The 26,462-nt window shown below is 34.8% G+C and overlaps 2 protein-coding genes across 2 annotated transcripts; one reads left to right on the top strand and one right to left on the bottom strand.

Annotated features, from left to right (window-relative positions):
- Nucleotides 1–5,339: 5,339 nt before the first annotated feature.
- LOC146141552 (uncharacterized) lies at nucleotides 5,340–16,826 on the bottom strand. The gene is made up of 9 exons (XM_083390179.1): nucleotides 16,692–16,826; nucleotides 14,840–14,934; nucleotides 13,976–14,052; nucleotides 12,652–12,735; nucleotides 10,733–10,801; nucleotides 10,233–10,327; nucleotides 8,614–8,787; nucleotides 7,438–7,553; nucleotides 5,340–6,013 (listed from the first exon to the last, which is right to left on the bottom strand). The coding sequence occupies exons 1-9, from the start codon at nucleotides 16,791–16,793 to the stop codon at nucleotides 5,857–5,859; spliced, it is 969 nt and encodes a 322-aa protein (XP_083246305.1). The 5' UTR covers nucleotides 16,794–16,826; the 3' UTR covers nucleotides 5,340–5,856.
- A 2,096-nt stretch (nucleotides 16,827–18,922) lies between these two features.
- LOC146141553 (sodium channel modifier 1-like) lies at nucleotides 18,923–26,371 on the top strand. Its single transcript, XM_083390003.1, has 8 exons — nucleotides 18,923–19,204; nucleotides 19,852–19,902; nucleotides 20,340–20,505; nucleotides 21,664–21,740; nucleotides 22,955–23,126; nucleotides 23,784–23,827; nucleotides 24,617–24,690; nucleotides 25,727–26,371. Exons 2-8 carry the CDS (start codon nucleotides 19,852–19,854, stop codon nucleotides 25,818–25,820), a joined length of 678 nt encoding a protein of 225 aa, XP_083246129.1. The 5' UTR covers nucleotides 18,923–19,204; the 3' UTR covers nucleotides 25,821–26,371.
- Nucleotides 26,372–26,462: the final 91 nt, after the last annotated feature.

Below are 26,462 nucleotides of genomic sequence, written 5' to 3' on the forward strand. Positions count from 1 at the left end.
AGTTTTATAATGAACTAGAGCAGGAGTTCTTAATAAAGGGTTAGTGTACCCCCCGGAGTTACGAATCACCAAAGTAGGGGATACGACATGCAGTGTAAAATTATGCGCTATTTAGGCATATTTGTGAAGAATGCGTAATTTACGAAAAGCAACAACAAAATGCCATTAGTAAATTTACTGATTGTTAGTGTGTTGTAACTATTGTTGAACTTACAAGACTGTTTTTAATACATGCATTCAACCCATAAGTTATAAATACATTGATTTTAATTCTTATTAGGCCCTATTACAATTTTATACAATTCCGTCGGCCATTGTAGACAGGGTCACGAGAAAATTTCATGAACGCTTAAAAGGTACGAGCGCTAAAAAGGTTAACAAACACTGAATTAGAGCAAACCATGAAATGCTGTAGTTCTAATTCTAATCTAATTTCAAAAATCTAAAATAAATTCCGCTTTAATCAATTTTGATTTGACTGCCTAGAAAACGCAGCATATAATTTGATGAATTAAATCAAGTTTCAGTTAACTGGATCTACTGAAAGCCCCGTTTCCTTATTGCATTTAAATAAATCAAGCCTTCTGCCGTTGAACAATAAATCAAATTACGCTTTCCTGACTTTGTTCGTATTCTTGTGGGTTCCACAGCCTAAAGATTGCGGTAACGGTTTACCAAAGCACATATACTAGCTTGAAAAGCCCTGATTTACTCAGTTGAAAGTGACAAGGCCAAGCAGTGACAAGTGACAAAGATCAGCTGATTTGCACAATAACTGAAGAAAATTGTTCAATTTTCTTTTTTTTGAGGACGAAATTATTTTGCAACGTTATTCCTTGCACATTTGTTACTTGATGTTTGTGAGGGAGCATTTTTTGTCGTGCTAAAATACTGACTGTATATTTTACAAACTTTTATAATGCGATAATAAAGACAATTTGTTAACTTTATTTGATTTCCGATTATTACAATATTTAAACAAATTGTAGCTGTAATGATTACCAGTTTACTAAAATTAACAAAATACACAGTTCAGCTTCAGAATATTGTCGCTTAATTCTAACCTAATTTAATAAGGCTAAACTAAATCTAACGGTTTTCCAAAGCTCATTTCAGCTGTGCTTATTTCAGCCTGCGCGTCGCAATAATGTAAAAGCTGTATCCTGACCGCAGCAGCTATAAACTGCCCTTTCATTTGCACTTGCGCTTTTGTCATGATTACACCAAGCCCTTCTAACACGATGCAAACGCCTTCAATACACGACAAACCTCTTACAAAGGGGTTCGCGTCTCGAAATTATGGATTTCTTGCGCTCTGTTAAAGCAGGGCGCCGCCAATTTTAATGAACCTAGCGCGCCAGAGTGCAGAAGCAACGCAATCGCTGGACGCTTAATCTGATTAAATCGCGTCTGAACGCGCTCTCTTGCGTAATTCTATGCGCTAATTGAGTGGCAACGCCGCGGCCGGTGCGTATCACAAAGACGCCCGCTATTCAGACTCACGCAAAATCCCACCGTTTTTACACGTCTACGGCATTGTATGTCCCCCCCCCCCAAAAAAAAAAATGAAGCTCATAGACAACGGCAGCAATTAGGCTTTGGCGTTTGGCGTCCAATTTTGTTTTTTTGTTGTAGCAACCATAGCTTGGGTTGGGTTTAACTTCGATTTGATCACGAACTTTGCAAGCGGAATTCTGCTTGATAATAATATATGATGCTGTTAATGAATAGATATATATTCGAAACGCTAATAAAATGCTATCTACTTCTGTATGGGCTTTGATATTATTTTACGTCTAACTACAACCTCCAACCATCATCGTAAGATTTATTTGAAACTTTCACAAAATGCTACCTACTTCGTTATGGGCTTTAAGAATTTTTTTATCAATCTGCGTATAACTGCTACCTTCAGCCCTTATACTCCTCAAAAATATATGTTGTTGTTCAAATTTGTTTTTTTAACCTTAGTTTGAGTTGGCGACACTTCTGTCATTTAGCTAAAATATTTCTCCACGTTTATATCGCATTTCAAAAAAGCAACTTCAATTTAATATCTTGATTGCAAAAATCGTTATGATTTCGTAAATGCTTTGACAAAATACCCCAACACGAAGAATTGTTCGTGTTTTTGCCACATTATTTGGCTAAAAAGTTGAATTGAAATATATTTTGAAACACTCCAGTTCCCAGGGCAAAACATTTTGAAAGAAAATGGTTGGAAAGTGCCCAACAATTAAATTACGCAGATTTACGTCAATTACCAATAATAATATCCAATAATAACCATCAGGTTGTTCAACTTTAAGAGAAGAGTTAATGTCGACAAAAGCTTTGAAGCCTGCGTAACCAAAATTAGTCGCATTTGAATTGTTGCTCGTTCAGAGAATGGAACAAAATATTTTGATCATGATTAGCTACAAAAAATAAAAAAAATGTCGTTCCGTTTTGCAAAGTTTTGCGAACAATTTTGTTCAGAATATTCAAGTCGGTACAAAATTTGCAATTTCGAAACAAACGCTGAAAATTGGGGAAAAAAAAAAAAACGAAATTGGGAAAAAAATACTTCTTATGGAAAGGTTACTTTTGTAAATTCTCTAAAAAACTATTTGTTCAGATAAAAAAAATATTTATCACCCCTGAGTAACGATGTAGTTGGGTTGTCGTTTATTTTATTCAAATGTAAAGTAACAGTTAAACTTCAAGCTTTGCGCATTTTTTTCAGATTATTTGCAACAAAGCAGTCGCCGTTTGGCTCTGTTACATCACCTAGTGGATACTTCTATTTGAATAAATAAGTTTACTCCCTGTGAAGTCATGCCTGATTCAGTAGAACCAGGCCTTTTTCGAAGGGAAACCTGTTTTTTTGTGTGAGACATAACTAAAATTTAAAATAACTCAACATTTGCTGCTTACCTATACTTACACAAAACTTATTATAACCACCACCAGAAACAAAAGGTTAAAACGTTTACCTTCTGTCTTGCGCAGTTTACAACTCGAACCCTACCTCCGTGGCGGCACGTGCTCCCTAGTGAAGACAGGTTGTCAAAAGACTGGGCTCAGACCACTACTGACTTTGCTCAGAAATTCCCGGCCTTTTCTTTGGCCAATGGGAAGAACCATGCCACAAACCTTACCTACTTTCTTTTAGATTTTGTTACTTCCTCTCAGTTAAATCCTCCATTGTTGAACAAAAAATCACCTATAGCAAATAAAGTAATAAGGATTCAACATGGTTACTTATATGGAGAACATTGAAAAATTGGTTAGCGCAACGCGAATAACACACTTTAACATTGAGCAAACCGCAACTATTCTGTCTTAAATTACGGAATTTGTGAAAAAACAACTATATTGGCTTTTTTAAATTTGTTTCAGATATTTTTAATTTGTTTTAGATATTAATAAAAAATACATTATCTTGTCGGTAATGCATGTTGGTTTATTGGAACGTTACCGCTATACTCGCTAGTTCTAAATTGGCTTCGATGCTTTTATACAGAAAAAAAATAAACAATTTGCTTGACACCATTAAAAAGCTTCTAGCATTGCAACCATCTTTCAGAAAACAAACCATCTCCACAGAAAAAACATATTTTTAAACATCTTTAACCATCTTTTCAGAAAACCAATCAAAAAAACAGACAAAAGCTGTTTCTCTGGATGTTCTCTTTTTAATTTGCAGTTGAGCTTCCTACACAAGAAAAGAGCTATGTCTATCAGTAGGCGACCGTTACTTTATTAACAAGTTCAAATATAATAGCGACAATAAAACGCAGATTTTTAAAATGGGATACATTTCCAAGTGTATGCACTCCATAACAATTGTAAAAACTACATAAGACATGGATATGTTATATAGTGTGGCATAAACACTTACGTGTATAAGAAAACTGGTCTAGAATCCTACCACATTTTTTGCGGTAACGGAACGAGCTGACAAAATTGAATGCAAGGAAGAAATAATCATGGAAGAATAAATATAATCATAGAACTTAACCCACCAAAACCTGAACCCCCAAAAAAAATAAAAAAAAAAAAAAAATACTTTGGCTGTTCAGTTAGAACAGGTTCAAGCATAAAACCAGCAAACAAAATTAACGGAAAAATGTATTTCGCCGTGTAAAAATAGGCATTGTCAATTTATGTTTTTTTCACACTTTTTTATATACTTGTTTATAGTGTTAGAAGTTATTTTATACTCGCACCTGTTTCAACAAGCAGTTTAAGTATTAATACATATAGCTTGTTTATGAATGCATTAAGCCGAATTCCCAAACCAATTTGGTTGCTATTCATCATTATGGAAAAGTAATTTTCATCCAACGTCAAATCAATAGCACTTTCTCCGATTGATTACTAAATGTCATTAGAAATAAACCAGTTTTATCAGTAAAAATCGATTGTAGCACACGGCGTAACTGAATGATCAATCCTGAGTTAATTTTTTTCAATCAGAAATCTTTTATCTGGGTAAACTGTGCACGGGTCTGTAATTTATCTTGATAATAAACTACAAAGTAAAAAAGATCGAGTAGACAAACATCAACGTCTTAATCAGGATGATGTCGATTTGCTCGACCTTTTGGGGATTGACATTCATGATAAAGAATTCTTTCATTAGTACTGACTGAAATAAATTATGGATGTTCTAGGCAAGTTAAAGGTCTTTCTGCTAATTGTTGCACTCACGCCTTTTTATTAATATTCGATATAATCCAGCCTTTCATTTTATTTATTTATAGTGTTTTGTAATGCCGATTTCCAGACTATTTTAAAGGTGTTTAGCAACGTATTAATCATGATATATGTTACGATGTTTGTCGCATTCAAAGTTATTTATTTATACGACATAGAGAGAACGAAATCGTGTTAATAATATTCAAAAGCGGAGAATTTCTGAGCACAAACGAAAGTAGGTAACACTTTGTGAACGATTTAAATAAATATTAAGACAATTGCTGGAAGTTTTAGTAATACGTAGAATGAATATCAAAGCCCATACGGAAGTACGTAGCATTTTATAAACGTTTCAAATGAATCTTAATTCCTTCTCCGCAACTTAGGCAATCGACATGAGACATAGAGAGGCGATACGTGATGCTAGGTGGTAGTATCGGTACTCGTCCGATACTAGGGTGGTATCGGTGCCGATCCGATACTAAACTAATCTAGGTATTTTAACCACGATTTATCAACCAAAGCAGTAATTTCCACCTTAGAGTAATATTCAACAAAAATAGTAGATTAACAACTGATAGTAATTACATTTCTTAAAGTAAGTAAGTAAGTAAGTAATGTTTATTTTTCCGTTAGCGCTTAAATTAAAATACAACTACATAGCAGTTTGTTTTAGCATAATTATGACGTCATTGGCATCGAATCGTGGCGCGATACTTTAAATGTCGGGTATCGTTATCGAATTAAAATGTTGAGTATCGAATAAATCTTAAGATAATGACTACTGGCTGTAGTCAGAAGTATAAGGAATATCAAAGTCCATATATGAATGGGTAGAATTTTGTGCACGCTTCGATAAATCTTACGATAAGGACTGTTATCGGTTTAAAATATTGAGTATCGTAATGGTACTGTTAGGATTGTTTCTCAAAACGAAAGTTCGTCTGTTTTGGCACAACTTTTTGTGTGTGTGTTTTTACGCCTCAATCAGCGGAAAAATATTAAGATAATGACTGGATGATTAGCTAGACGTAAAACGAATATCAAAGCCCATGCGGAAGTATGTGAAATTCTTACTTTATAGGATTGTTTCTCAAAACTAAAGTTCAGTCTGTTTTGGCACAAAATTTGTGTGAGTTTTAACGCCTTAATCAGCGTCTCAGTACAGTTGTCTCATAGCGGTTTGTAAGCTGCGTCGCTGCTAGTTGTTCCAGTAGTAACGACCGTTGCTTGACTGGATCCGTAGTTGGCGTGGTTATCTTCGATTGTGCAACGGAAAACGTCCATCTCTCCTTCGCTGTCTATCGCGAATGCGTCCTCCAAATCAACACTGTGATAAAAAAGGGTTGCGGTTAGGAATCCTTTATATCGCAGTGCTGTAAACGGGTCATTTTGAAAGTTGTAAAGAAGTCATGTTAAAAGTCAAGTCCCAGTCCAAGTCATCAGTTGCCCTAGTCATGTCCCTGTCCTGTCATTTATGAAATAACTGAAGTCAAAGTTAAGTCTTTCTAAATAAAAAACGAGTCAAATCTTAGTCCAAGTCATCAGTTGCTGAAGTCAAGTCCCGGTCAAGTCATTTATGAAAAAGTCCAAGTCGAGTCTTTCTACATAAATAACAAGTCTAGTCCAAGTCCAAGTGACCAGTTGCACAAGTCAAGTCCCAGTCAAGTTATAGTTATAGCACGTCAACTACAAGTCAAGCCACTGATACGTTAATATAACGATAAACCGTTAAAATTGATAAACTCCGAATACCAGCAATAACCCAACCAAAAATAACAAAACACAAATTTTAGCAATGATCAAGTCATTGACTTGAGTCATTACAACACTGCAATGTCGATACACAATGGAAAGTGCAAATTATGCGTCCTCCAAATCAACAATGTCGCGGAAAACAAAAGTTTATTACACCAAACGATCTTGAGCATTTCGCACTTCGGATTTAAGGCTCCAAAAATGTTTTTAAATTTCAAATTTTAAGACTTTCGAAAATGATGTTTAAATTAAATACAGCTGAACTAACAAATTTAGAATTTCCCTGGTAAAAATTTTTTAAAGAAAAACCAGATAATTTTAGCAACGTGGCACACAATTAGGGTTGCGATGTCCAATAATATCGATCGGAGCCGATCCTCGATACCTAGTGTTAGTATCGGTAATCGTACGATATTATGTTGTTATCGATTTCGACCCGACAGCAAACAAATTTTTTTATCAGTCATAATTTGCGATTCAATGCAACAATTTTACCTTAATATAGGTGCATTTATTGAAAAAATAGAAATATATAAAAACTGAGAGCAATTTAAATTAACGTTAAAGTAAAGTTTGCCGAAAAAATCTTGGCAATGTCGTTTCAATTTTATATTTGCAAGTTTCAATTTCATCTTTTTTGCCTGTTTGAGCAAAAAACAATCATTTTTAATCATTTTTTGTTAAATATGAATTTCTTCGTTGAAATCCAACTTTGTTCCTAAATAAAAATAATACGTGGAAAAAAGTGTAGCAATTCGTGGCGCGTTGATTACGATAACTACACAAAGTTAAGCTAACAATCTTATTGCATAGATTTTTATCGCAACTAAACCGCTTTACACCAAACCGCCTTGCTCACAATTTTTTTTTCTCTGACTGCTACAAATGCAAGATTGTTGGAGGTTTTATGCGCAGGACGCCTCAAAAAAAGCAATATTAAGACAAAAGATAATGACGAAGTTAACTCACTTGAGAACAAATTATTAAATAACTTACTCGAGGGGACGACTTTGCACGGAAGGCTCAGAAGTAAGGAGTCCCTGTTCTATTCCTTGGGATGCTTCCTTCGCTCTTAGTGTGATGTATTTGTAGAGAATAGGGATGAAGTAGACCTGAGAGGCATAATAGGATTTTTGAAAAATGTTAACTAAATGGTATCAATAAGAAGGTAAATACTTTGACCTGGTAAAACTAAAAGTGGGGACGTCAAATTCATAGAAAACATAATACATTTTTTAGAGACTGAGTAGCATTATATAGAGTTAATGTTATATTTTTGCCAATTTATATGCTAAAATTTCTGAAGGCTAAAACAAAATAAAAAAGTTTATTTAAATGTTATCAGACAAATAACTAAAAAAATGTGTTAAGTATTCTATGAATTTGCCTTCCCCACTTTTAGTTTTACCAAGTTAAGGTTTACCCAACAAGAAAGCTCTTAGCCTTACGACAATGACCTCAAATCGAAGCAAATATTATTTAGACTTTTCTGTCCTAATCACAGTCAGTCATTTTATAAGAAGTTAAGAGAAATTATGCCCTTTTTGGCTATGTATATATTTCTCTTAACAGACTTTAAAATGACTGAGTTTGATTGCGACAGAAAAGTCGACAAGAGCTTGTTTTAGAAATAGTTCATTGTGCATTTCTAAGGGATAGGCCACCTTTGACGTTGGAAAAAAGTTTATCAGAAAGTTTAAAATCAAGGAAATTGCAACTTTAGTCGTTGTAATCACAAAAATAAAATTAGTTCAGTTGTTTTGTTACCATTAGCCTGAATATAATTACTACAATTTTACCAGTTTTTCGTGGCAGAAAAAATAAAATAACTAACGATTTTTGTAACTAAAAATTTTAAAAACATATTATTTAAATTGTATTTCATGTTCATTGTTGCACATAATTGTTAAACAGAGGTTGAGTTTAAAAAAATCAAAAATCACACAGTTTATTAGCCACAATTAGACAGAGCTCTCGTTTTCAAATTTACTGTTCAATGGTACAGAAAACATTGGTTGTTAAAAGCAGTATTTGGAGCAAAGCTTTTGGTTTACTTTTTTGTTGTACATGTGGAACACGCCTATACATACATAACGCACGGTTTTAGTGGAGTACGAGCAATACAATACAGGCACTGTGAATTAAGTAAAAATAACCGTTAAAAATCCTTACGTTGAGTGCTGCGTAGATCCCAAACACGAGCCACACAGGCCAAGTTAGGGCAGAGAAGCCCTTTTCGACCAGTTTCTTGTTGCCAAACCCGAGAAATGAAAGCTGCATAATGGTTTGAGCGAATATTGCAAAGATGTACGCCATGCCAGTGTAGCGAACGTACCATAGAGATCTCTGCAAACAACAACACAGTTTTTCAAAATAAAGTATTTTTCTTGTATTGCCGGGGGTAAGACCTTTATTCTACCAGCGTTCTAATGGCTTATTTCAATGGCTCGGTTTAAGTATTTCGGACAAATACTTGAGCTAGACTTAAGTCGTTTGGTCAAATACCTTGACTTGACTCAAGTCTTTCGGACGAATGACTTGAGTCAAGTCATTGTGTTAAATAAATAATGGGTTGAAATTAAGTTTAATCATTAAATATTTTTTTATAAGATTTAATTTTCTATCCAACATTTTATGTAGCATAGAGATCTCTGTAAACAACAACACATTTTTTGAAGTCATTTTCTCTTATTTCTGGGGGTAAGTCCTGTATTCTATTAATGACTTATGTTTATAGCTTGATTTATTGAACATACTTGCCAAGTCATTGTTTTTAATTGTAAAATTGTTTTTCTTGCAACATTTTACTTAAGTACCAACGTTTCGACCACCTATTCGGGCAATCTTCTTCATAATTGCAACTTTTTCGCGCCTCGTGGTTTAGAACGTGGCCCATTGTTGTTCTCCTTTTACTGTTTGTTTGTTTGTCTGGTATGTATATATATATATATATTGTTTGCCAATAATTGCAATTATATTGCCCTGAAGAAGATAGCCCGAATAGGTGGTCGAAACATTGGTACTTTTGCCGATAGAACAATTTTACAAGCTGGATTTAAGTATTTTGGACAAATGACTTGGCTTGGACTTAAGTCTTTCGGACAAATAACTTGACTTGGACTCAAGTAATTGTGTCAAAAAACTTGAAGTGAAATTAAGCGTAAGCATAAAATATTTTGTTGTAAGATTTAACTTATATATCTCAATTTTTGCACATAGGCCTAAAATAATTTACTTGCAATATGCTGCGTTTGTATTATTAAGTTGATGTATTTCTCATATACAGCAGACGAGTTTACCAACTTTGTCGATTTCGACTCCGGCCGGGGAAATAAGGTCGAGTCTCGACGTCGGCCGGGGAAATAAAGCCGAGTTCGACTCCGGCCGGGGAAATAAAGTTCAATTCGACTTCGGTCGGGGAAATAAGGTCGAGTCTCGACGTCGGCCGGGGAAATAAAGCCGAGTTCGGCTCCGGCCGGGGAAATAAAGTTCAATTCGACTCCGGCCGGGGAAATAAGGTCGAGTCTCGACGTCGGCCGGGGAAATAAAGCCGAGTTCGGCTCCGGCCGGGGAAATAAAGTTCAATTCGACTCCGGCCGGGGAAATAAGGTCGAGTCTCGACGTCGGCCGGGGAAATAAAGCCGAGTTCGGCTCCGGCCGGGGAAATAAAGTTCAATTCGACTCCGGCCGGGGAAATAAGGTCGAGTCTCGACGTCGGCCGGGAAAACAAAGTCGAGTTCGAATTTGGCCGGGGAAATAAAGTACGATTTTGTATTTTATAAATAACTTACCGATTCGACAGCCGTAAGCCAAGCAATGCTCAACACAAGAAGAAAACCGGGAATAGCAAGACTTTTGTACATAATTGGCACCAACGTTTTTTCAACTGGCAAAATAAAAACACAGCGGTTAGTTTTGGTGCTTTCGATACCTGTGCTAAAAATGTAGCATTTCTTATACAATGATAGATTTATACACAAACGCGTACAACAACTGTGATCTAGTCGTTTCTGAAGTCGTTTTTTTATGACAAAGACTGGACTTGGAATTGACTTTTTATGGCTTGATTGGGACTTGACTTGTTGTTTATTGAAAAATACTTCACTTAGTTTTTTTCAAATGACTTAACTGGGACTTAAGTCTTAACAAATGACATTTTTTGCTAAATGCAAATTGAACAACAATGTTTTGCTAAAAGCAAGTGGTAGGTAAGAAGAGCAAATAGACGATTATGGGTAGCACGTGTACAGAAATAATGTTGAAAACCAGTGATTAAGTAAATTGGACTTACTGTAATTTAAGACGCATTGTGCACAGGTAATCTCATCGCCTTCACAAACAGATACGTTGCCGGATGCAACTGAAAAAAATACATAAGTAAACCAATCAAGTAGTGTATGTATTTTGGTCACCGAAGTGGCCTGCTTGGTTAGACTTGCACAACTAGATTTATTTTAGCTTTTTAAAAATATTTTCGCTTTTCTGTTATTTCCTAATTAGATTACAATTATATTGAGAGCATTTTAGTTTTTCCAAATTAGATTAAAAATTAGAATTAGATAATTATAGTTTTCTCAACTTAGATTAGAATTAGAATTGCCAAATTCTACGAACTTTATCTATTCTAGAATTTGAACTTGAATTAAATTTAGGCCTAATCAATTTAATTTAAATCGCAAATTATTAATAAGAATTTGAATGGTAGCCTAAATATATGTGTGCTAATTTTTACGCCTTGGCTTAGCATGCATTTTAAACTGTAAAAACTTCATAAAAGTCGTTCTATTTTTAGCTTTGATTGAGAGACAAAAATGCCATTGGACAAAGTAGCATTTTGTTAAGATCCAAATTCTATTTTTTGCTTCTGAGGTACTAAAAATGCCATTGGACAAAGTAGCATTTTTGGGAAGATCCGAATTAGAATAGACCTAGAATTGGATCTCACAAGCAATTCACAAATTAGATTACAATTGGAATTAGCCGCATTTTGAAACTAGAAGTATCTATTTGTCTAAGTGTGGCGTGTGTAAGAGAAGTAATTGAATTTATTTACATATCGCTTTATTACTGTATTCTGTTTTCCAATTCGTTGCTTTAAAATGTCCATATATTAATTTATTTTTGAGGTGCAGATTGATTGGATGTACGTCAGGTATTTTTGCTGTCTGATGCAGTGTTGTAATCAGGGCTGGGGAGCCACCGTAAAATAGCATTAGCTCCGGCTCCAGCTACGGAGCCATCAGGCAATTATTAAATGGCTCCGGCTCCAGCTACGGAGTCGTTAAACTCAATCCTTTGGCTCCGGCTCCAGCTCCAGAATAGAAAAAACTCAAATCCTTTGGCTCCGGCTCCAGCTCCGGGGCCATCAAACACACACCCAATGACTCCGGCTCCAGCTCCGGTGCCACCAGTCACTTATTCAATGGCAAGTTTTAAAAATTGCTTTTGGCTACTAACGTTGGAGATGGAACAAAATATAATTTCTTAGCTTTAGCACCACAAATTGAAAAATGGCTCCAGCTCCAAAAAAATAATAAAAAGGGCTCCGGCTCCAGCTCCACAAAAATAATAAAAATGGCTCCGGCTCCGGCTCCAGCTCCACAAAAATAATAAAAATGGCTCCGGCTCCAGCTCCACAAAAATAATAATAATGGCTCCGGCCCCGTCTCTGGCTCCAGAGAAAATGCTTAGCTCCGGGCTCCAGCTCCGGCTCCGGCTCCCCAGCCCTGGTTGTAATGACTAAAGTCACTGTTTTCATATGACTTTACTTGATTTAAGCCGTTCGATCGAAATGACTTGACTTAAGTCCTTTGGACAAATGACTTGACTTGGACTTAAGTCATTTTGTCAAATATCTTCGGATTAAGTATTTTTGCAAATTACTTGAATTGGACTTGAGTTATACGTTTTTTTTTTGTCATTTCCAAATGACTTTTATACAACACTGCTATTATGTGCCAGTCTTGTTATGGTTAGAAGGCTCACAACAATAAAATGAAACTCATAGTTTTCTAACTTAGCTGGAACCTTTCATATTTTTAGAAAAAAGTGTGTGGGAATACCTAACACATTTCAATTGCTGGTTCGCCTACATAAAATTTAAAGTATTTTAAAACTTGAATAAACAACATACTAGTGCTTTCGTCCTTCAATTGAACAACAATATAGAGTCATTAGCGTCACTTGTTTAAGGCCTAACATCTTACTTACAGTTCACACGAGGTGCGCAAATGCATGGATCGCTGATATTCTTTCCCATGTGCAGGCAAGTTGGGGTTAGAGCTTGTGTGTACACTAAAAACAAGGTTTCAAAGGTTAACTATTATGGATGTCCGATACTATTGAATCGTAAACGATGCCCGATTCCAAGTGGTAGTATCGTTACTCGTCCGATACCAGGGCGGCATTGGCCCCTTAAAGGTAAATGTATCACAAAACAGTAGGTTAAAAACAGATAATCAGAATTTTCTTTCGATCAACAGAATCTGCCTGATTCCGAATGGTGAAAACAAACGATTATGGTTGCACATCAATGATAAAAATTAAACTAAGATAGTTTGAATTGTCAGTTGGAATTAAATCTAATAAACTGAGAAAAATGATCCTCAAACGTTTTAATTATTATTTTGTTTGTTTTAAGCATAGGTACGACGTCCTTAGTATCGCCAAAATGACCGTTTGTCAAATAAAGGAAAAATTGCATAATAATTAAGCTTTCCTTTATGCTATAAGTTTCACGAGTTGCATTGTAGGCCCTTGTTTTAAAACAATAGCATAACAATGGGCTATTGTTTGTGATTTTATTCGTGGTGTAATTTACTTTGCGGTCAAAATGACGGTTGGCGGTAATTTAAGGTAAACCGCTTTCCCCCTCCTTCATACTGTGAATATTCTAATAAACTAAAGATTTACATACTAAAAGGTGACCGACACTTCGGTAAGATTCAATATTTTAACAGTGACCTAAGGAATAAAAGGATTAAAAAACAAAAACGTTTAAAGTGACCGCACAGGTAATCCTAGTGTTAATAAAAAATAATTTTAGGATCCCATTTTGGGCCACTTTGTTGTTTCGCAGAGACAAAATATACGAAATATCTTAACTCTAAACGTACAAAATATACTAAAAAGCGAATGTGACAAAGTTTTATGTCGGAGGGTGCACTAGCACACTAACTCAAATATTGTGCGTTGATTTATTAATTGTGGTAGGATTCCAGACCATCGCCAAAACTTTTGCACTTATTTATTTTGCTTACTTTCCCAGAAAAAATAGGATGCAGCGGGTGCATTTAGAAGAGAAATGAAGCAATTGGGTTTTAAGAAGCAGCTATGGGTTTTGTTATATAGAGGAAACTTAACTTCTAAACGCTAAATACAAAATATGCATAGTTTCTTTTATTTTCTTCTTATTTTTATTGACGTTTTTACATTAGTACCTGAAGACTTTTAACGTTCGAAGCTAAAAAGTTTCTTTGTATTTAAGGCATAATTATATTGAACACTTAACAGTCAAAAAAAATATGGAAGGTACCTTCAATTGCTTGTGTAGAATCGGGAACACCGGATCCTTCGGTTTCAACTTGCGTAGGGGTAGATGTCCGAGGCATCCTTAATTTAAACGTAAGATAATCAGAACTCCGTAACTTTTTATAGGTTAATGACAGTGTCTTTATGACTTACGTCGATGTCTTGACTTAAGTGTACTGTTTTTAAATTTCAAGATTACTTGACTTAAATTTATAGTCTGAACAGGCTTTAGGGTGCAGTGTTTCTCAGTGTTATTATGACTTAAGTCGATGACTTAACTTAAGTGCTCTTAAGTTGCTGTCACTTTTTTAAAAAATGACTTGACTTGACTTAAATCATTTTGAATGACTTGAGTCAATGGATTAACTTACGTACATTTGGGTTCACTTTTTTCAATGACTTGACTAGACTTTTTAATTAGTATTTTGGGCAAATTTACTTGACTTGACTCAAGTTATTTTGACAAGTGGCTTCATTTGGACTTATGTCATTAATATACGAGTTTGTCAATTTGTATGGTTTAACGTTTTATTTTATCTTTATGACTTTAATTGAAGTTGACTTAATTGCTCTCCTAATAACGTGACCGTGATTTGACTTGGGCAATTGACGACTTTGACTGGGACTTATATTTTTTGGCAATATGGCTTGGAAGTTATTTTGCAAATAACTTGATTTGGACTATAGTTATTTTACAAATGACTTGACTGGGACTTAAGTCATTTCAAAACGACCGCTTACAAACTTAAATTGTGTCCTAAATCACAACAAACACCTTTAAAATTAAGATTATTTATCGCATATAAAAGCAGGACCAATGCTTCTCTATTGTCAAATGATTTCTCTATATTTTCAACACTATACAAACCTAGTTGGAACATCAAACTGTAGTTGCTCTCCCAATTCATCTTGTATTTTTGCAAGTGAAAGGACCATCATACCGACATACAGGGAATTGAATATCTGAAATCAATCACCGTAATATATAAATTTAAAAAGAAGCTCATAATCAACGCACAAACAGAAACGGTATAGGATAGCATATTTTGAGCATTTCGATTATTTCTTGATTCACATTTCAACAGCAAAAGTTCACAAAATTCTCCCTACTTCTGTATGACGTTTAATATTCATTATAGGTTACGCTAGGGGTCGGCAACCCCTGGCACGCGTGCCGAAAGTGGCACGCGAAATGATTTTTCAGAGCACGCCAAATGATTTAATGCGCACGTTATATCACCTTGAAAAATGCAGCCACATCACTAACACTTGCGCGAATTAAATGGTTGCACACAATTCCAGTTTGATCTGCAGCGTTCCTGTCACAATTTAGCGTCTTAACTGTTGTATTTAACTTATTTTTGTGGGCCATAAACTTGTTGTTTACGACTAACCGTTCGTATTACGTCACAATGCCCTAAAATTTGCGTGATGTTTACTGCGTTAAGGCAGGGCATTCTACATTAAAAGTAAGTACGTGTGTTTTTGTGCGACTAAGAAACCAGGCGAAAAGCGAAACTAACAGTTAACACCTCTAGGTATCGACTGAAAAACATCGTAGTATATTCCAAAGTAGCGGGCACAGTTGTGTGTTCGCGACAGTTCGTTTTATTTTCAGCAGGGTTGGGGTATCTTCACAGAATTTAACTTCTGAAATTAGGTTTATTGGCGTCTCCCAAGATGCGTAAAATAGATGTCAGATTACAGCAGCGCTGATGAGTTGGATGGGGCTCGAGTAAGACTAGGTAAAACTACCCGAGTCCGACGTGTGCGCATGCGCAGTACTAAATTTCGAAACTATTAAGGCATCAAACTGTAAATTTTTAAGGTGGAACCTTATGAGTGGATTGCTGAAAATCCATCTTATTTTAGTTACGTAAATCGGTGAAATAAGGCTGTAGACTAGAGTCTGATCCGGACTCGGGACTCGATGAAATTGCACATTTGGCCGGACCGACTCCGCCAGTGCAAAAGTAACTAAACATAGAAAAATGTTTGGCACGCGACTTGTTAATATTTTTAAATTATTTATAAATTGGCACACTGTATACGAAAGGTTGCCGACCCCTGAGTTACGCTAACTACCACAGTAAGCCATTATCTTAGGATTTAATTCTAAACGTCAAAAAAAGTTTTTAGTAAACCGAAAATCAGTTTGTTTGGATCTTATATGATAAATATATTTCGCTACTAGGCTAAAATCGTCTTAGCATTTTTTCACCATTCACATTCAGGCAGATTCTCTAATTCGAAAGAAAAGGTTGATGATTACTTCTGTATGGTCTTCGACATTTATCATACGCTAGTCAATATCTTAAGAAATATCGGAAACTTTTACAAAGCGTTATGACTACTTTTGTATGGGCTTTTATGTATATTTTACGTCTAACTAAAACCTCTGGAACAGTGCTCTTAAAATATGCTTGCGAGTTAAATTGCTGTTTTTTGTCAGAGTTCGGGTAGCACAAATAGTAACGATAAACCAAGTAGCACAAGGCGTTCAGTATTCAATATATGCTAGCTACAAACCTAAGGCAATATTTTAGCTTAAGGTTTATTCATAACTTCCAAAAAACGCTATCTACTTCTGTATGGGCTTTGATATTTGTTTTACCTCAACTATAACCTCTAGCAATTAATGAAATGGCCCGAAAATACTAACAATTAACTTTAATGTGCGTGTAGTACCAGATGAATATAATAAGTCGTGGAATACTCACAAAGTTAAACCATCCGATTACTGAAGCGCCAGTCCTCACGCTACAACAGCAGCAGAATGTTTTTCTTCTCCAACAGCAGCCATTTGATTTGTACTGAGCCATGTGTGACTTTTAAGGACTAAAACTTCTAGTAGAAACTCGCTATGTAAAATTAAACAGGTTTAAATTAAATAGGCAACTATGAAAAACTACAATCAGAAGTGAAATAAGAAAACTGATATATTTGTAGTTATTCTATTTAGGTAATTTTGCAAATTAATTTGAGTATTAAACGCATAGGTGCTGTGAAACACTTGGCTTTACACAATCAAGGTCAATAATGTTGTGCGTTTAATCATTTCCATCAGGTCAACACTGGAAACTTCTTTCGTAACCCGTATTTTTTAGCCTCCACCTTAAGCTTTACTATTTGAACATACCCTTGACTTGTGCTTTATAATCTTGATTTAATTTTCCATAAAAATCTCTTAATTTAAATGACTCGATTTTGCTGAACAAGTTTACCAGTCTTTCTTTTAACCCTTTTCAGCCATTTCGTAATTCGTGACCCTTAATTTTTAGTCGTTATGCTTTCTATTTGAGCATAACTTTAACTTGTCATTTATAATCTTGTTTTTATCGTCCGATATAATCTCTCACTTTCAATGACTTGATTTTGCTGAACAACCTTAACAGCCTTGTTTTAGCCCTTTTCAGTCATTTTTTTCGTAACCCTTATGTTTCATTCTCCATGTTAAGCTTTACTATTCGAATATGACCTAAGCTTGTGCTTTATAACCTTGTTTATATCTCCCAATATAATCTCTTACTTTAAATGACTCGTTTTACTGAACAACCCTTACTTATACACACCGCTGTCACTAAGAATACATCAAATTCACAGCAGTCGGTTGAATATCAGAACTGAACATCCAGCTAAACGACGCCCGCGGCGTTTAATTAATCGTCTCGTTGCTAGAATTCGCGAGAAAATAGTCTTTGTATTGCGTTTACGTGGCAGCAGTAGCCGGCCATTTTCCAACCGTGTCTCCACTATTGTGCCCTTTACAAGAAACAATTATAGGTTAAAATAAGAACTGTATGTAGCCTAACTGGAAAAAACAAGAATGGTGTCCAATAAACACAGCCTTGGACGTAGTAGACGTCTGGCGATGTTAAAATTGTTTGGAATTAAGAGATTGGTGGCGGCTATGGATGCAATTCTCTATAACATCATATCTCTACAGACCTTAAATATTCTGTTTACTGAGAATGTATTTTGCAGCATATATTGTGCCCACGTACCGCACTTCAAACATTTTTGAAATGAAATAAAAAAACACAATTTAATGAAATAAAAAAAAACACAATTCTCCCTAAGTCAATCAACCACTAAGTGACTAAACCATTGATGTAGATAGGCCAGAACAGATTCCCGTAAAACAATTTTTGCTCTTATTTACCAAGCCATTTGCCTTTTTCACTAATCCATCCCGAAATTTCCTTGAATGTATTTAAACTAGGATTTCAGTTGCGTATTTGTGCACCAATTTAACCGATACACCCCAAGTTTCCGAAGATTACCTGTTTTCAGACATCCCGCTGATACCTAGCTTGGTGACTTGATCTCTGAGAGTTGTTCTATTTGATCCGGGATGACAATTATTCTACTTTCACTTCTGCATTAAACATATAATGTACATTAAAATCTCCAAACGAGTCTTCAAAGAGTTTTTTTTTACATAAAACATAAAGTACTACATGTGCACTTTCAGCGTGGTCATAAGATATCTATTAGTTTTACAAAAAAAACGTTAACGCATTTTACGTTCAACAATAACAACATATTGCGTTAAAAGACGATTTACGAGGATAAGCATAAAATGTATTTGGGGCAATTTTGGAGGCTTTTTACTGCAGCTTGCAGCTGTACATTTTGACATGTGCTTATACAACTTATCGTTACGCATTTAAGAATAATGGCTTGGAAGAGTGGTTTTCCTTTTTGCAAAATGCAGGGTAACACTAATTTACGGAATGATGGATGGTCGGAAATCGGAATGGTCGGAACGCTCACTAATTTAAGTGTTACCCTGTTAAAACAATTTTTAAACCAACGCACAATATTTGGGTTATGTTGGGGGTTAGCGTTTGGGGAAGGTGGGTCAAGTGTTATTATATTTAATAATAATACTGTGAGCGTTCCGACCATTCATCATTCCGTAAATTAGTGTTACCCAAAATGCATTTGCGGCACAGTAAAAATATAAAACAGCACACCTTTTTCTCATAAATATGCCTTCATAATCGCCTGAACTACACGGAACTGTTATCGAAAATACAGCGCACATTCTAGTCTTAATTTTCATCAATTTTTTGGAAAGTTTAGAAGAGTATTATTTTATGGCACAACCACTCAATGTTTTTCTGAAACTCTAATAGGAAAACTGTTTATTAAGAATTTAGTGTGAAAACAATATAGGTGTTTCCACTTAACCAATTGGTGGAGCACCAATCAAAGAGACGTACAAAAAGTAAGTTAAGCACTGGTCTAGAACCAGTCTGAATTCTGTCCTGATTGCATTCTAGTGTCTTTCTGCCAGAGATCTTTGGCTTGGAACCTGACTGCATTCCATAATTTGTAGCCGCCAAAGATTCACGCCAAATTTTTTTTCGGCTGAAATCCTACGCCAAAATAGGACAATATATACGCCAAAAACGACTGTTTTGTTTTGGCAAATTCACAAGGCTAGCGATGTTTCACGCCAAATGACGTCACTGGCGTGATTTTGGGCAAGCATTCCACGCCAAATATCTCTGGCGGGAAGGCACTGGAATGCAATCGGGGCTTGGAATGCTTGCCCAAAACCACGCCAGTGTCGTAATTTGGCTTAAAATATTGCTGACCTTGTGAATTTACCAAAACAAAATTGTCGTTTTTAGGATATATATCGTCCTATTTTGGCGTAGGATTTCAGCCGAAAAAAAATTTGGCGTAGACATTTGGCAGCCACAAATTGTGGAATGCAGTAAAGCATTCTGTGGCAAGCGTACACTGAGTATTCAACAAATGTGCACACCTGAATTGTGTTAAGAAAAATAATCTAATTTATTTGTCTATTTTTAACTCAATGTCTAAGCCTAAAGTAGTTTTTTAGCTAACAATTTTTTTTTGATGTAGATGTCCTACAAAATAGACAAAGATGATCCAGAATTACTTGAATTTATAAGAGTAAGTCGTAATTTGCTCAAAGATATTCAATGTATATTTATATTTTTTATGATTCCAACCTACCTTAAACCACAATTTTTATTATCACATCATAATTGACAAAGATATTATTTCACAAATAATTTTTAGAAGGTAAAGGAGAAAGCAATGACACAATCGGGTGCATATTAAAATAAATGAGCCAGATAAAAAGATTACCCTAGTCTAGTATAAAATGTAAACTTTTTTAACATTTTTCAACAAATTTTTAAATAATTTCAAGTCTTTTCAACATCCATTTCAACATGTTGATATAAGTAAAAAGTTATGTGAAGTATTTACAAAATTGTCCTTACTTCTGTATGATTGGGTTCGATGTATATATATTATTAATGTTGTTTTCAATTGGCGGTAAAACCTTATTGTTGTCATCAACATTTAATGTTTCGCTTGCATAGGTTCGGAAACAAAAGGCGGCCGATGCTCCATCAGACGATATCAAAACAGATGAATATGTATGTATGAGAGACGGGAGGTTTACTTGTCTTGTTTGTGGCGCTCACCATGTCTTCGAATCGATCGACTCGCTCCAAACCCACAATTCAACAAAAAGTCACTTAAGAAGTAAATCTAAAGTTCTAATTTTACAAGTGCACCAAAAGCTGTACAGAAAATCCATACGCCAAAGTCCTCTTTTTATTTAATAAATTTTTTTCGGAAAAATTCATTCTATTTATCAGAAAATACACTAATATTCCAAATAAGCCTTCATGGACCCTTAAAAGTACACCACATACCCCCAAGGGATCCACGGACCCTATAGTTTAAGAACCCTGATTAACCGAATCTGTTGATCAATGATACAAGCAGGGCAGGCTAGAATATCAACTAGCCTGCGGTAAGATTCGTACTTACGACCTCATACCGGGACCGTCGCTCTACCAAATGAGCTATGCAGGTTTAGATGGAAGCAAGTCAAGAAATGGCCATAGCATTATTGCTTGCTGCAACCTGTTAGTACAAGCAACCTCAAAAAACTAGTCTGCGGTAGTAAGGTGCGAACTCACAAATTTGACCATACCTCTCCCTCTCGTTATACCAACTGAGCTACACAGGCTCAGAAGGGAGAGAGTTGAAAAACAACCATACGTCTATGCTTGCCACATTCTGTTAGTACAAGCAACTTCATTTTGAAAAGGATTAACATTTACCCTGCTTGCATCGTTAATCGACAGATTCAGTGAGTAAATCACAGTGTTTAACACACATATGTTTGTGCAGGATTCATTGACTAGTTTTACAACTGTGTTAATTTAAACAAAAACAGACCCTGCAATCTTTAAATGTCTTTCAATCAGTTTGCAATTGAAAAGTTTTTCAAAAACCTTGATTTTTTCTGAAAGTCTTAGAATAAATTTTAAATTTAATTGACGTGCAACAAAGGTAATAATGTTTTTCAAAAGTGTCAACAGTAAAATAAGTTTTTTTTGCCGTAGTAAAACATTATTTTTTTATTTTATTTATACTGTTTTGATTTTAATTAGATTCAAAACATTTTGAGTGATGCTATTTTTTTGATGATTGAAAACCTATAAATTTTCTTTTAAAATTTGTTTTCGAGCAAATTTATAAAAAACAACACAATTGAGACTGCAAAGGCTTATTTACCCTAGGTTATGTTTATTAACATTCAAGGTCGATATCTTGCTTTAAATAGTGTAAATTATTTTGGTGCCTCTGTGTTATTAGTTTTTTTTGATCATGCTCTTTATCTTTTTGTAGAGTTGTTTGTTTTCCAAAAAAGAAAAGCTGACAGATTGCAAAACATCGAGCAGCGCCTAAGCGACCCCAACTGCAGTGTAAGTGTTCTTATTATAAGTTTAAATAGCTGTTCGTGAACTTGTTGTCTTGAGACAACTTTGGAAAAGGATTTATACAGAGTCAGGCTCAAAAGATTCGGTTTATTTTGCTGTAGTCAAACTCTGGACTCGAGTTAGACCGCATAAAACTACCAGAGTTCCGAGTCCGATGTGCACATGCGCATTGCGCAGTACCAAATTTTAAAACTGATGACCACCAACTGGTAAATAGCATATTGTGGATATTTTCCAACCATGTATTGTGGTTGGATGAATTATATAACACCCCTATGAGTGGATTGCTGAATATCCACCGTATTTAGTTAGCAGAATTGGTGGAATACATGCTGTAGAGTCGGAGCTGGACTCGGGACTTAACAAACTCACACATTTGACTGAATAATACTCGCGTTTATTTTTTTGATCAGAGTCGTACTAGGGTTTACTACTTTGACCTTTATTTTTTGGGCCCGGGTCATACTCTGGTTTATTTTTTGTACCTAAATATATTTATTAAGTTCTGAGTTTTCATGTTAACTTAGAAAATTTGTTTGTTTTTTAGAAAACAATTTTACTATATCATATTTTCATAGTAAAAAATCGGCCAAATAAATTTTACAAATAGTGATATAACATTAGTGAAATATAGCTCTATTTTTAACAAAATTTGGTTTTGGAAATAAAAAAATAGAAAATTTATTGATTTTCAGAAAAACTATATTCTATTTTCGTAGTGAAAAAGTTTAAAGTTTACCAACACCAATATATTGGTAAAAGAGAAGTATCAACCAATTTTATTGGTATGCTATATTTCAGTCCATCTCTATTTTCAACAAAATTTGCTTTTGCAATAATATTAGTTAAATGTGTTTGTTTTACAGAAAACAACTTTATGATAATTCTGTAGTGAAAAATTGGCTAAACTTTACCATTGGTAAAAGCGAAATATATCAACCGAGATTATCAGTATACTAATATTTTAGTCTAACTTTATTTTCAACAAATTTTCTTTTGCAAGAATATTAGTAAAATCTATTTGTTTTTCAGAAAACAACTTTATCATATTATTGTAGTGAAAATTCGGCCAAACTTAACCGTTACTGATATATGTCTACTATTATTTTTTTCCAAAACTTTAATCTATGGTTATAAGCAAAATATAAACTGATATATTATTCTATCTCTATACAAAGTTAAAGATAGTTTACTTACAGGAAGCAGACAGAGCGATATTTCTCGAGAAAAGGCTAGCGCTGATGGAAAGAGACAAGTTTTGCAAAGCGAAGGGTGCAAAATTCGGTCGGCAACTTGCGGCTCCAAAGGTGAAGGTTGAACTAGCGAATATTTCACCTTCCGAACTTTCAACTGTAAACCCATGGAATGAAGGTATGTCGAACAAATTGGAAAAAAAATGTTTATCCCCCCAAAAAATATATGTTTATCCAAAGATTAAAATCAGATTCTAAAATAAATCACTCAGAGTTATTTTTCCTAAAAATAATAGGATGAAAACTGAATATCAAAAGCCATAAAAAAGTAGGTACTAGTACTACGTATTATATTTAACACGTTTCGAAAAAACATAAAAATTAATAAAAAAACTATTCACGTTTACAAAATGCTATCTACCTCTGTATGAACTTTGATATTCATTCTAAGTATAACTATAAACCCCAGCCGTTATCGTAAGATTTATTCAAAAGGTTTACAAAATGCTACCTACTTCTATATGGGCTTTCATATTCATTCTACGTATAACTACAACCTCCAGCCATTATCTTAAGATTTAGTCGAAACATTCAAAATGTTACCTACTTCCGTATAAACTTTAATATTCAATCTATGTTTAGCTAAAACCTTCAGCCATTATCTTAATATTTATTCAAAAGGTTTACAAACTTTTACCTACTTCTGTATGGGCCTTGATATTCATTCTACGTCTAACTACAACCTCCAGTCATTATCTAGAGATTTATTCAAAGGGTGGACAAAATGCTACCTACTTCTCTATAGGCTAACTACAATATTTTTTTTTACATTCAGCCGGCACTTGGAAAAACATTGACACCTGCCCAGATGGAAAAACGGTGAGATCATGTTTCGACAAAGTTGCAGTAACTATTCGTGTTAATCCTTATTAGGGGTGTCCGATGCTTGACATTTGAATCCGATACCAATACCCGATATTCCACACAAAAAGTATCGCGATCCCATCCTATACCAATGTAGTCATAACTATGCTCAAGCTAACAAAATAGTTTAAGTTGAGTTAATTTTTCTCTGGTTATGAGGCCAAAATTTTATTTAGTTTTAAGAAATTAAATCGACATCAGTTGTAAACCTAGTATTCTGAGATTATACCTTTAAAGGTGGAAATTGCTGCATTGGGTAAAAATTTATGGCCGAAATAGAAATATTAATTTAGTATCGCATCGGCACCGATATCACCCTAGTATCGGACAAGTACCGATACTAACAATTGGCATCGGGTATCGGCTCCGATCCGATAATTATCGGACATTCCTACTCCTTATCCTTAGATTTGTACAGTGTACACATTAGTCCATTTTTGCACCGAAGTGCCCAATGATTTGTTCATCATTTTTTTTCTTTTTTTTTCCAAGGAAAAATAAGCTTTTACTTTGTTTTCTTGATTTTAGTATCAAGAAATTAAAAAAAAAAAAAATTATTTTTTTTTTGTATGTTAGCAGTCATTTCAAGATGACTTGTTTACAACACTGACAAATAATGACAGATTCGGAATCAGTAGTCAAAAGTACACTATTTATCCTTGTGCTAGAAAAATGGTGTTGACCGGTGTTATGCAAAAAAACATACAATGCCAAATAATAACTTGCTGAAAACCCGTTTTTCAGTATTACCACAGCAGATGCCTTATTTCGAGGGAACTGAGGTACCAAGCAAGCAAAAGGGAACTCGATATGTTAAGGTTTTTGCAATTTGTTTCTATAGATTTTTGTTAGATTTCAGGCTTTGTAAACGTTTTGCGTTTAAGTGAAAATGAAAAAAATAACCTTCCGTATCAATTTTCTGGAACCTTCGATGGAAAAACCCAATTTAAGACGTAACATCTAGCCACTCTTTACTAAGCTTTCGCACAAGCGTGCTTCATCAGGTCTGAGTAGAAAAATACTTTGACCAGATGAAGCACGGTTGTGCGAAAGCTTGTCAAAATTGTAATACAATTTTTCTTTATATAGTGCCACATAATTACCCTATTTAACCAGCAGCTATAAACAACAAACAGCCTAAGTTATGTTAGGGCCTCGGGAGTCGGTTAAAAAAACAGAGTCCGACTCCTGCCAAAAATATGAACCCGAGTCCCGACTGCGGCCGAATATGAGATTTTTTACGAAGTTCAATGGAATAGCATTTTTTTTAAATTGCCGAGCTGACACTAAAGCCAAACCTTATATCAATACTTTAAATACTTGAATATTGATAATATCACTCAGTAATTGCTTTTAGTTTTTATCATTTTTTCTTCACCTTCTTTCTTTACGAGCGGAACAAACAGTCTTAAACAGGTGTTAACTCGTATTAAATAAAAAAGCAATAAACTGATTGGCAGAACTTGGTCTTACGAAGATAAATCGAACCGACTGAATCCCATCACTGCTATATGTCACACTAAAAAGCAGCAGTCGTCTCATGACTTGTACTTATGATGCAACAATTCAATTTTCAGACAAACTATTACAAAAGGAAAATTGCTATATTTACACAATGTATAACTCTGTACGTGCAAACTTGACCATTGCACATTAAAAAAAATACGTAAGCTTTTGGATCTCAAAAATATGTGTATGAGATAAGATGCAAAAATCCATTGACGGCAATCAGTAATGCTAACCGGTTCGCTGATCTCATAGAATTCTGTGAAACGGTTCTATAGAACCGGTGCGAACCGGCTGAATCCCACCACTGTCCCTGTCCTATTTAAACAATTGTTTTGTTTTTTGTAGCAAGGGCTGGTTACGCGATGATAACGGTGACTGGGTGCAAGACCCAAATGCTGAATACGACTCTGACAACGACGGTGATTTGCTAATGAGATAGTGACTCGAATTTTCCCCAAAATAGAGCAAGTCTATTTGTAATGTATTTATTAAATTCGCTTCTGAGAGTGCTAAGCATTGTAAACAACGGCCAAGTCTTACGAATGGTCATTGGATTGTTTTTTTCTGCGTCAATTTTGCTTTTATAATTTTCTTATCAAACTTATCTTTTAAATAGTGACCTCGAAAATAGATCCTTTCTTATTAATCTTTTCTTATGACGGTGCAAGCATTGTTTTTGTCACTACTATAACCTGTTTGAGGTAACTAATTCCCTAAATGCTGTTTTTGATTAAACTATACTTGGCCAGTCTAAGTAGAAGGGAAAGTTTTTTTCGACACTGTTTTATTTTATTTTTCCATCGAATTTTTTTGTACGTTTTAAATTATGCAACGAAACGTAAAGGGTTCTTTTTGTGTGTTTTTTGGCTTTTTTGATTTAGTATGTTGTGTGTGTGTGTGTAATCTAAATAATTCTTTTGTTTGTATAGCAATCAAATTGACAAATTTTTCAGCATTGCGTTGTCACCAAAAAAAGTTCAATAAATATGATTTTTATAACACTTGCATTTTTGTTTCAACGGCTGTGTTGAAATTCCGGTAGTCCATGGCAGACTGGCAGAATCTTGCCAGCCTTCTGGTA

The sequence above is a fragment of the Ascidiella aspersa genome, chromosome 5, assembly GCF_963924565.1.
Source record: "Ascidiella aspersa chromosome 5, kaAscAspe10.2, whole genome shotgun sequence".
Classification (NCBI taxonomy): Eukaryota; Metazoa; Chordata; class Ascidiacea; order Phlebobranchia; family Ascidiidae; genus Ascidiella; species Ascidiella aspersa.